This window comes from Cyclospora cayetanensis, unplaced genomic scaffold, assembly GCF_002999335.1.
Source record: "Cyclospora cayetanensis isolate NF1_C8 unplaced genomic scaffold, CcayRef3 CcayRef3_contig_192, whole genome shotgun sequence".
Lineage (NCBI taxonomy): Eukaryota > Apicomplexa > Conoidasida > Eucoccidiorida > Eimeriidae > Cyclospora > Cyclospora cayetanensis.
This window is the reverse complement of record NW_020312139.1, coordinates 23,756-35,504: the sequence shown is the minus strand read 5'-3', so window position 1 is coordinate 35,504 and position 11,749 is coordinate 23,756. Positions and strand designations below refer to the sequence as shown.

Sequence of the window (11,749 nt, the reverse complement as noted above, 5' to 3'; positions counted from 1 at the left end):
CTAACCTCAGCTGGACATTAAACGTCCCAGGAGCAGGTAGTGATGGAAATGCACGCTTTTATAATTTTATTTCGAGTTTACACATTTAACCAAAGCAATCTTACAGCTTCTATCCATGAGTTCACTGATGCAAAGCGAACCGCAATTGCATAAAGGTTATGTCCGTGCTGGGGTGAGGCGCCTCGGCTGTCACAACGTTGAGGCAGGCTGTGCCTTGGTCCCTTTCTCAGTGTCAATAAAAGTGTCTAAATTTCATCAAGATCTCACTGCGCACGCCTGCCATCGAGGAGAATTATGATATTAGGCAAAAAAATTGCGTACACTGAGATTTACCAAGTTCCCCAGCGTAACTTCTTATGTCTTTTTGTCTCTGGTAAACCTGCTATATTTGGTTTAAGAACATAGCTCAATCAACCCAGCATGGCGTACTAGAAGTGAGGGTAGCATGGTACTTAAAGCCATAGACACTAAAAGGGCACTCACAATAACTTATTCTCGAGTAATGCCGGACAGCATTTCCGTTTGAGTACTTAAGCTGGGCATTTTCATGTATCATGGAGCCCAAAGATAAATTGTACAATCACGTATGGTTTAGCATATAACGGCGTCTAAATTTGTTATGAACCTCGAGTAAAAGCAGTTTCCGCAAGGTAGTAGGCTGCTAAAGGGGCAATACGCATTAACCTCGTTTCGCACTCGATAAAAAATTCACTATGCAGCTGTACGTACAATTGTGCTCTACAGGTTAAATGCTCCTTTACAACTGGAGTTGGCCCTTCCATAAGCTGTCTACCGTCCTCACAAATTGGGGACTCACCAATTTTCAAGCATATGGCCATCTGTAGGGCGGACCGAGACATTCCTGTCCATTCGAGCACTGCATTTACTGGAGCTAATCCACTGCAATTAGACGAGTATACTGAATCGCGTCACCCGTGTCAGGTTAAAGAGGTTTGCACCCCCATCTTTTCATAAACCTAGGTGCTGCAAAGTGCCGCCGAACTGGCCGGGGGATGTCGAGAGGCCACTAATATTCTTTAAGCGATTAAATAGGTCACAGATTCAAATGCCGAAAATGTTCGTGGACCCTATATTGACTAGTAAGTCTCTTGTTTAAGTATACCGGAGAACTAAACAATTCCTGGGAACGGCGGTACTATTCTAGAACTAGTGAGCGTCATGGTCAGAGAGAGATGTCTGGTCCCGAAACAAGGCAACATCAGACCTTTTTCTGTCTGTGTTTGCTGAGCTTTAGTGCAGCTCTTACATAATAGCTGGTGGGGCGCAGCGCCCTCAAGCGCATTCGTCCACAGAAAACATAGTAGGGCAGTGCTCACTGTAAAGCTAAAAAGCATGTTGATTCGCGCAAAAAGCCTGCAGTAAATGAAAAGACGAGAAGGCAACATTCATGCATGCATGAATCAAAAGATTCAAAGTATTTAAAAGGGAAACTAGTGTTAACAGAGTGTTGGCCATCAGGAAGCGTCCCAGTGCATTCCTTCCTACCACTTGGTCTCCGGGACACAAATAATGTATTTCCAGCCAAGTGACGCTACCCGGCATACGCTTCTGACTTTCTTGAAATCAGAGAAAATTTTAAAGCGTTATCACCGTTTGGTGACTTCGCTCATTGGCGAGCGAGTGACCTTGGGGCAGCAACTTACAGATGGAAATTGTACTTTTTTGCTATGAAGATTCTGTGTGGTGTTAGTCCTGACGTGTGAATACTACATGAAGCATCGCATTATTACTTGGAAGTAATCAGGAATTCCTTATCCATTCCGAAAGGCTCAATCTATTGAAGGAAGCCACACTCGAGCATTTGGGACTTTCCGGGGATGATCTGCTGCCGCAAGCCCCAGAGAGCTATTTGAGCTTCGACACTTGCATCATTATCGTCGAGGTTAGGTTACTCTGAGCACATAGAATCTTATTCTTTTCGCAATGCACAGCTAAGCAGTAGCGAGCCAAGCGGAACATCTTGAGCCGCTCCAGGGTCGATGGGTACTGCGCTCTACTGGATAGCACTCGAGGGTTGGGGGTGAGCCACACAAAGCTCCATTATCTTTAAAGCAAATTTCACTGCCCTGAAAATGCCAGTGCCTGTGGCTACTCTGAAGCACAAAATGCCACAAGACCACCACAATTGTGCCCCATGCCGACCTGTTCCGCCAGAACAAGCTCAAAGGCAGTGCCTCTGTTGCCGCCAGGCATCGGCTGCTGACACGGAGCTTGTCTGCGAGCTGCTTCGTCAAAGCAGTAGCCAGGCTGTTCGAAGCAGGCTGGCTATTGTCCCCTGCTTTGAGGCCTTTGGTTTAAGCGTTCCTCCAGAGGAAGAGCTAAGGGCCTATGTAGAAGATCTTCTAAATAGCACATATCTCTGTCAAATATGCGAAGATGAAGAAGGAACCCCTCTTGCATTCATGGCTCTGGGGCACTCCCCATTTGTGTCGACCCCCTTCTATTCCACACCTGAGCTGCCGAGTACACTGGCTGATAACCCAGCAGTACAGGAACTGTGCGGCACGCAGTGCAACAAGTGGTTTACAAACTGGCCTCAGTGGCTGAGGGACCGCTTTAGCTGTAATAGGCGGCAGGCAGCTGTCAGGATACAGCACCATTTAGCACCAGGGTCTCAGGCCTCAGAGACCTTTGATTCGGACTCTGATAACACCGAAAGCGAGTTATCCAGGGAAGGGAGCAGCCAAGCCACCTCCCCTTTGCCGTTGTCATTTTCGGATTCCGGTGAAGCGGGCATCGACGCCACTGCATCGGCTGTGACGCGGCTGAGCGACGGGAGCTGCATCGTCCCTACGAACACTCTGTGGCTGTTGATCTTTGCATGTAGACCGAAGCCCGATTCAGGCGTAGTTGAAGCAGCCAACATAGCTAAAATTATGCTGCAGAGCACTTTTGCGAGTATGTACGAACTACAGTGGGTACTGTTACTCGAAAGGTAGGCTTTGAGCCACTGATAAGTTTCCAGCATCTAAGAAGGACTCCACTACGCGTCAAAGCTGGAAGAAAGCGATGGGATGCAAGTTGCATGGGCATTTGATAACAGCGTCTACAGGTGTTCGTCTGACTGCCATGTTATGACTGCTTTCCTATTGCGGCATCGTGGCAGGACGAAAGGAACTATGCTGAACGGCTACGATGTGATATCCCAGCAGTTGTCTGGTTTGTTACCACCGTTGCCGGAGGGTAGCGCTCTTACTAACAGGTCGCAAAATGCCGGATACGAAAATCCTGGGAATTTGAGAGAGACGCAAGTGAGGGCGTGCAAACGGCAAGTGCTTCTTCCGGACTTGCACACGAGGCTGGCACAGATGGAGGACCACGATGATCTCGTTGCAATATTCGACAAGCAAACCCTGCTGCAGTCTAAGATCTATGGGGAATACTTTCTAGCCGAATTGATAGGCTGTAAGGCCTCTAGCTTTTACCGGCCATATAAACCTCACGCAGTGCCTGAGAAATATTCCTCGTGTCCGAGAGTCGCAGGTTGGCGTATACGGTTTGCCGTATCCTGCTGCAAATAAGGCTCCCTTCAAAAGAGTGGCCTAATTTCGTGCAGCTCAAGACAAGAACAACCGCTGCATTTCTGCTGAAGTCAATGGGCGCGCGGCGGGTTTTGCGAGTTTTACGACGGATGTGGACTTGGCCCTATTGATGAACTGCTTCGAGCTTTCCAATTTTGATTTCTTCATAAAGCCAAGCTATCACGACCAAATCAAGGCCACTTTGGTAAGGGTTTTCACATGTAAGATTTACTCAATACATATACCCGCGTTTGTGCTGGCTCTATGCACCAGCCTTTGCTGACGCTACTGCGGCGGTGCGCCTTTGGGCTTGAGATGACACAGATAGTGCCTATGCTAGTAGTACTATCGCTTCCCACAGTGCCGTACACACTGCTATGCCCTTATAAGTTAAGGCGCTTGCCTTAGCCACGGCAGTCGGTGGTATTACGTAGAGCAGGTCCTTCAACAAGAGAACGTAAGCTGATATGCCAGGGATCACACGAGTGCCCCTTGTGCACCGTGCTGCGCGACTCCTGCATCCACAGCTCGCGCAGCACAGTCTTACAGCCATGGGAAAAGCTAATGACTGTAAGTTGGTCTTGATACCTGGCAGTAGGATTTAATATGCCAAAACTGGGAGCAGCAGGATGTATGTGGCCGATGCTCCTTGCAGAGGAGCCTTTATCGGCATCCGCATATAACAGTCTGTGTCTCTAGTTGCACTGCCTCCAGATAACTGGCGAAACACAAGGGGCACTGGAGTGCAAGCAGCCCTTCTCACGATCCCAGGTACAGGATTGCGCGGCTCAGTGTCGAAACAGGCAGGCTTTGCTCTAGAAAGAGGATGCGTTGCATTAGCATCATGATAGTGCCTACAGCCAGAGGAAATTCCGCATTATATCCTTTTGACCAATTCCTCCATTGTGCTGCAAAGTACTTCTGTTGCCTTGTTTTGAGATGGCACCGTGTCTAAACCGGTGGCTTCCCTATGCGGCTTTGACTTCATGCGCGCAGCTTTAGTAACAGTAGTGAGTAGGCATATATTGTGACTGCATTGCCGTGTCATGCTGCAGGGGGCATTATGCCTCTCATCAGCGCACTCAAAACTGAAGACTGCAAGATCTCCCAAGCCGCGCTTTTGGCTGCATTTCAGAGAGTAAGATAAATGCACACTTTCCATAGCGGCCACAGACTGCAGCGGCAGTTCTGTGCTGCTTGTATGGATGAAAGTGGCGCATATTGGATGTCGGCCCATTGAGAATCGTATTTTGGTGCGAGTCCTCATGGTAAGGCTCACAAGGTCTGCCTGACTCTAGAAAGTGAGATCTGGTGCTTTAAGATTGTCAACACAGGTGCCTCATCTACCTATGGATCCTGCGAAATTGCGAGAAAGTCTCGTCCTAATTACTAACCAGGCAAGCACTACCCTCGTGTGCTGCACAGACGATGTTGCTAAGTAGAAGTACCACGGCAGATACTAAGCCGCAGCTACCAGAATGTCTGATAGCACCAGATATTGTGCGGAAGCGCAGCGTAGGGCAAGGCAGTGTGCAAGCGCCGGACGGTCTTTTGCTTGCGGAATAGCTGCCAAAATCTGTTGCACTCAGACTACGCTGTGGAAGGAAAGCACCAGTGGCAACGGTCCTCTGTCAGCAGGTCTGTTGCAAAAAGCGGTGGACATTTTTCTGAATTTGGACGCTAATCAGGTACACAGATTCCTCAAAGGAGAGGAATCAACAACAAAATCTGCAGAGCCGAAAGTGCTGCTACTGAAAGATGCCAACAACAAGCATTCCACCATGCAGCATTGGATTTGATTGTGCTTGCAACAAATAGTGCAGTCTCGCATTCCGTCTGCTACTGCTGTCCGTAGATAGAAGCAGATGCACTGAAGGTACTGGCGTCGTGGAGTGCGGTCGCCGCGTCAATAGCTGCAGCTCATGCTGCCGTTCGGAGGTCACAGCGCATGCAGTCGCGGTTTTCCATCGTTAATTCGGAGCTTATCCCCCGGCTCTCTGTTCTACACATAGACGAGGGAGGAGCGGCACTTACGCATTCTTCCGCGGCACCGCACCCGAGTCTTTCGCCGTTTCCAACGCCTGCAGGTTGGGAGGCCCCCTTTTGTGCACAGCAGCAGTGTGGATTGGTACTGGCAGTTATTGAAAATGTAGAAAATAGCATGCGATGCAACTTATACTTTGAGCTAGGATCCAAAGGTGTTTGTCGTAGGCAATACAGTCTCAGTGTCCATGCTCATTTCTAAACTCCAAGAAACGGACACAGCAGCATTGACAGAGGTAAGATACGGTCAGAGACATCCAGAAGCAGCATGTCTCAAAACTCCTGGAGTATTCTTGTTAGGAACAAAAACGGCTTCCACGTATACCATGCGAATTTCCACGGCATCAAGCGAGGTTTAACAGATAATGAACGGACTTTACATTACTCCATATCAATTGATCAAAAAGCTACTCGGTTTGAGTCCTTGGAATTCTATGAAGGCTTAAGCCAACACCTAGGCAGAGGAGTCCTGGCCTGAGACGTAGGCGAAAACTACGGTGGCTCGGGTCTTGCTAAACAGACAATTTGGCCTTGATGCTTGCTACAGGATGAGACTACACGGGTGCTGCTGGCGTTATACTGGTGGGGAAGTCTTCCACTGGATGCCCCAACGGTTCAGGTCACGATCGAGGAGTTGGAGGTTTGGCAACTAGAAGCAAATCTTTCCCTTTGGCACACAAACCCCAGTTATGCCTTACCACTGATTTTAGTTTTAGTACTTCGAGATGCCCACACGGCAACGACATAATTTTACGTAAAATTTTACTGAACTCCCGATGTACTGGTCTGGGGCGCAGAGTGCTCTTAAGCAGCTGTCGACGACAGCCCTGCGGCACTTTGCATGGGAGTACGGACAACAGCAATGCTTCCAGCGGCTACCGGAGTACCACAAGAATGCTTTCGTTCTGAACATATTTGCTATGAAGAAGGAGGTTAGGCACATGCTACCCCTCATCTGAACTTTTGCGTTGGCGCCTGTATAACTACAGGCACGTACGGTCATTTTGCTAAGCAATCCCAGCGCGCTGCCACAAAGATGGAGGTGCCAAAGGATAACACTGCGACTGTGTGGCCTTCTTTTGTGCGTATTCTTGCAAAGCTGTATGCTCAGGCGCTGGACTTGCTATTGCCAGCCTTCAGCCTTTTCCCAGAAAAGGAGTATATGATCATTCTACAGCCACCCGTGTCGGGAAGCTCTGCGGCATCACCGCTATTAAGCTACTTTCAATTGGCCACAAGGCGTTCAAGCAGCACTCTGGATCATTGTCTCTACATCTTGCACAGGCAGAGTCTACTCTGCCCCCCCATAGTTCAGTGAGCATCTGTAGGTTGCAGAGCCGTATATTCTATGCAGCACGCCACAACCACAGTACGGCGATTTCACTTTATTTCGGCGATTTTTGGACAAAAAATAGTTCCGCAAGAATATCCAAGCTGTGGGGCCCCTGCAGGCCAATAACGCCCAAGGAGTGGCAAGAAGCAGCGAGCTTTGCCGCCTCCGCTGGCATTCGACTAGACGACTTCAAGAACTGCATCGTCTGGTCAAAGGACTGCATGAGTGGCAGCCTCCAGAGCAGCAGCGAAGCCAGTCTTGTGAAGGAAGAAGATGGCATGTCAGGACAGCAACTCAGTATGACTTTTTTGCAACATTCCTGCAGCAGCAGCTAAGTATGCTAAGGGCTCCACTCTTTACTGCATCGCTGCTGTGAGAGGAGGGAACCCTTGCGCACTGTTATGTCTCTTCGTCCTGCCTGAGAGCACAGATTCTTCTGAAGTGCTGTGTGCAACAAGCGACGCATTGAGGGGATCGGAAGAGACGGCTACCGGCACAAACAATCTGAAGGAGCTTTCTTATTCTCAAGTGTTAGTTTGCCTCTCGGGTGGGACCGTCGTGGGCATTGCGTGCTTGGCTGAAGTTGAAGCCAAGGATGTCATATCGCTTCAGCGCTCGTACATCATGGCACCCCATACTTTAAACAGGACAGCTACGCTCCAGAGAAAAGTTCGACAACTGAGGGCGAAGCTGCAAGCGGAGCAGGCAAAGCAGCACATTATGCAGTGCCGATACGACTCCCTCCCGCCCCTGCCCGAGGAAAACTTCTTGAACGCCATTGAGGCAGAAACTCTTAAGGAAAATGTCCTGCTAAAACACTTCGCGGTAAACCCCGTCTTCTCAATGCTACAGCAGGTCATAATCAGAGAAGTAATGCGGTGAGGCTACCGACCAGCTGTGCCACTTCTTAGCAACAGGCTACTTCATGCGTAGAGCTCCGCATGAGACGACGAACAGCCGAGAAACCAATAGGAATCCAGCTACAAAGAAACACACCTAACAAGTTAGAAAGCTAGGATAAAGCAGAGGGCTGTAGGTTGTACACCATCGGACATGCAAACCCACTTGGTTTCTTACACTACCACAAAACGATGTACACCGTAAACGGCGACTGGGAGGTATTTGTATTCAGTACCACAAAGTGTAAAGTACAAACCAGCAGAACACAGCGCTCAACGCTCCCACAGTCGGAGAAGGGCTGCTAACGATGCAAACGGCATGTAGTAGCTCAAGAGCTCTCAACGCACGAAGTATCAGAGTGACTCCACGGTTTCTTTATATATAAATTCAACAAATTTGCTTCCCATCATCTCTGCGAGCTGCACCTGCTTGTGCCCTTGTTCTTTCTTCCCTCTTCCCACTACGCCGACAACTGTTAATGTGGCAGGTTGAGTGGAGCCCATCTGCTTCATATCGCCGCCCAGGCAAAAGAACCTCTCTCTACTGCGATATCTCTGGCGATTCCCTTGATATCTCCGCCTCAATTCATTTTAAGACCCTCGCCACCCTGTTTTAGCGACAGCGCAGAGAAACAGAGCAGGTGTGCACACGTCGACGCGGTTCAAAACAGCAAACACCTGAGTTGCATCGAAGCATCGAATGCACAAAAGCACGGTGTTTTAAAAAAAAGGCCTGATGACTGCAAGGACCAAGCTACGACACAAGTGGCTAACACTATTGATGACCAAGCTAGGTTCGACGTAAGCTGAGTAAAGCCGCGCTGCCTCTTAGTCGGATTCACTGACGGGGAGTTGTTCACCCCCTATTCGGGCACTATCTTGCCCAGTGCACCTCGTGAGGTGTAAGGAACCACTTGGAGCACTTTGAAACGCCCCAAGGCGTAGTGCTGAAACGGCTACTCGTGTGTTGCCGTTCCGGAAGAAGCCTGAGCACGCAAAAGATAAAGGCTGAATAAAGCGGCAAATGGTGGGTTGCTGCTGTATTCAGAAACTAACCCGCTTCTTGATCTCCCCAAGAAGACTTTCAGTGCGGCCCTGGCGTGTGACTTCGCGAATTGTTTTTGCCGGGTCCTGTAGAACGGCAATAAGCGCAATCAGACATTTGGTCTGGGGAAATCCAACCGTCAGGTTTACGGATGTTACTTTGCTTTCTCCATCGGGCATACCGTAGGTTTATTTAGTCTCGGGTAGATTTCTCTTCCATTCTCAGCTACATACGTTGAAGGGTTCGCTATCATCTTGGCTCAACAATCATGAATGCCGACAGAGCTACACCTATACCGGTCTGCCCACAGCTGTGTGGCTGTTGCAAAGGCATGCTAATACTGCGCAGGAGAAGTAATTCTTCCCGCAAGCCCCTGCTGTCTACAGAAGGAATCGACCCAGATCCTGGCCTTGCCCTTAGGCAAGTCATGCATGCGGTCTCTCCAGTTGGCCCGAATGCCTTTTTTTGCATTGCAATACCACAGACTGCTTTTGTGCTTATGTTTAGCCTTTTCGACGCGCAGGAGAGTGTAGCAAGATCAGTACTGGTACTGCGCAGGTTCCTTTTACGCTCAGGCGACTGTGCTTTGACTTGCACGTGCGAGTGATAAAGCGGAGCATTCTGCGCATAGACAGACAAAGGAAGCGTGCTTATCTGACCTGCTTGTCGGGCAACGCCAAATGTTTGAAGCGGTCAAGCAGCAACAAAAGTAGGATTCCTGAAGGGTTAGAACACAAACTTAGAGCGCTCAGCGTTGCAGCAGTGCAGGGGTTTACGGACGAATCTGGGGCTGCTGAATACAGAGAGGAAGTCTGCGGCAAGACATTTGTCGCATACGACCTGCTGGTCCTCACGGGAGGGATGCATGATGCAGCCCTCCAAAAGCTTGGAATTCGCAGCTGGGGCCTCAGCGACTGCAGCAACTCCATACAACATGTTGCTGAGCTACCCAGCAGGATAGGAGGCTATGAAAACGCACATCAGTGGGTCCCCAATTGTCCTACACACAACGAAGTGCCGCGCGAGCTCCGGAAGGTCAACGGTTGCATTTCGGCAGCAGACCCCCATTTGCATGAGTTACTAGGAGAAAGTGGCAAGTTGGACACACTGATGACAGCGTTCACGCAATAGTGACTCACGCGCAGGCTCCTCCGTTCAGGCTTCGTTATTGGCTGACGTTGTCTACAAAACCGTTTGCAATTAGGTATGAGGAGTTCTCCGGGGGACACAAATGGCTGATTAAGGGAAGTTGTAAAATGCATGCAATTTGCGCCAAAGGACCTTTCCTTACGCCGCTGCGATGGAATCCGCTTGCCAGCGTTGTGGTTTATGGGAGGTCTCTCGACGCTTTTTGCCTCGTACAAGGCCTTATCAAGCGCGACGTACCTCCCCAAAAAATCAGCCTGGTGCTGCCACCTAGGTATCGACTATTATTGATGCTATTTCTCAAAAGCCTGAATAGCCGCAGCTACCTATGCAATGGGTAACATGGCAGGGCTCCACAGACTTCGGTACTTCTGTGTATCTGGGGTGCGATTTTTTCAGAACGAAGCCATCTAGTGCGTACTTGACTACAGCGGCACTGATTTTTGTCTCCCCCCGCTACCATGTGTGCCGAGAAAAAGCCAGGATGCACAGTGCTGTCTGTCCCACATGAATCGGTCGGCGAGTCGCCGTGCAAGGATGGGGTAATATCGCGAATCAATCATCAAGCGTGCTGTCTTCTGCAGCGGACGAGTTGATAGAAGTGGACGAATTTTCGACCGAGGCACAGATGGGCTTGCAACTGCTACAGTTGCTACACCAGATCGGTGTTCGTGTGCACACCAACGTCCTACTCCACGATATTGTTACAGATAGCCAAGGGAAGCTCAAGGGCGCGCTCTTCACCAATGCATCAGACTCCACAAGCACTGGTGGCGAGCCAACACGCCAGCAGCAAGTGGTAAAAACTCCTTTCCCGGAGCCCTGCTGCCCCTGCGAACATTTGGCCAAACCAGCCTTTGACTTGCCACTTCGCAGCCCTTTGTACTTTCCATATTTGCAGTCTGGCTCTCCTGGGCCACCAATGACACCGTTTTGCAACGCTGAAGACACCCAGCAAATGTGGTGCTCCGCATATCAATATCTAGTGGACGAGTGGGAGCCTCAGGAGGACGGTGAGCCCCAGCGGGGGTGATGCTTTGGAACGCCGACTGGCATGTGTTGGTAGAGGCAGATGGGTTTCGAAAGTATCGCATGACTCTAGGAAATGTATTAAGGCAGCCTCTTGCCGCTTGCACACTTGCGTATTGTTGCAAAGAAGCTGATGGGTTTTTCTTGTTGCTCGAGTTGGTACGCAGGGCATGGACTGGCACGCAGCCACTCCCTCACTTCGCTCCGCTCTTTTGATCCAGCTGCGAGCTCCGGCACTGCAGCAGCATTTGACACTGTAAGCGCGGTCGGCTTGTCGTCGGCTATGGGGAAATGCAAGTTTCTTCCATGCCGCGTCTTATTGACTGCGGATCGACAGGATATAGATTGGGACCTCCTGCAGGCGGTTCAAGGCGCTGGGCTAGTCTACGACGGAAGAATGATTGTGCATCACGATTTTAGCGTAAGACGCAAAGACATCACGCCCTCGGAAGTCCCACGCATATGCCCAGCATGCCGCTGCTTTAGGGCAGCTAGGGACAACTAGGGGCAGCCAAAAATCAGCGTACGGGAAGAATCTGTGGGTGACATTCCCGAAAGGTCTTGCAAGCAAGCATTTTTCTTGTAAGGCCAACAAATGGAGTAACAGCACACGTGCGTATTAAGTCTGGAGCGCTTCTACAGACAAATGACCCATCGATCTACTCCGCAGGATCACTGGCTGAGTTCCACCGGTGCCACAGGCCAACACGAG

At 49.9% G+C, this 11,749-nt stretch overlaps 3 protein-coding genes across 3 annotated transcripts; all 3 read left to right on the top strand.

Moving 5' to 3' along the window:
• Nucleotides 1-2,126: 2,126 nt before the first annotated feature.
• LOC113147348 lies at nt 2,127-4,390 on the top strand. The gene is made up of 5 exons (XM_026337603.1): nt 2,127-2,956; nt 3,128-3,438; nt 3,578-3,747; nt 4,070-4,112; nt 4,242-4,390. Exons 1-5 carry the CDS (start codon nt 2,127-2,129, stop codon nt 4,388-4,390), a joined length of 1,503 nt encoding a protein of 500 aa, XP_026193388.1.
• A 630-nt stretch (nt 4,391-5,020) lies between these two features.
• LOC34618625 lies at nt 5,021-7,700 on the top strand. Its single transcript, XM_026337602.1, has 7 exons — nt 5,021-5,230; nt 5,732-5,938; nt 6,133-6,225; nt 6,685-6,899; nt 7,037-7,215; nt 7,349-7,448; nt 7,571-7,700. Exons 1-7 carry the CDS (start codon nt 5,021-5,023, stop codon nt 7,698-7,700), a joined length of 1,134 nt encoding a protein of 377 aa, XP_026193387.1.
• A 61-nt stretch (nt 7,701-7,761) lies between these two features.
• Nucleotides 7,762-11,542, top strand: LOC113147347. Its single transcript, XM_026337601.1, has 6 exons — nt 7,762-7,796; nt 8,306-8,611; nt 9,576-9,955; nt 10,141-10,314; nt 10,593-11,037; nt 11,128-11,542. Exons 1-6 carry the CDS (start codon nt 7,762-7,764, stop codon nt 11,540-11,542), a joined length of 1,755 nt encoding a protein of 584 aa, XP_026193386.1.
• The last annotated feature ends 207 nt before the right edge of the window (nt 11,543-11,749 follow it).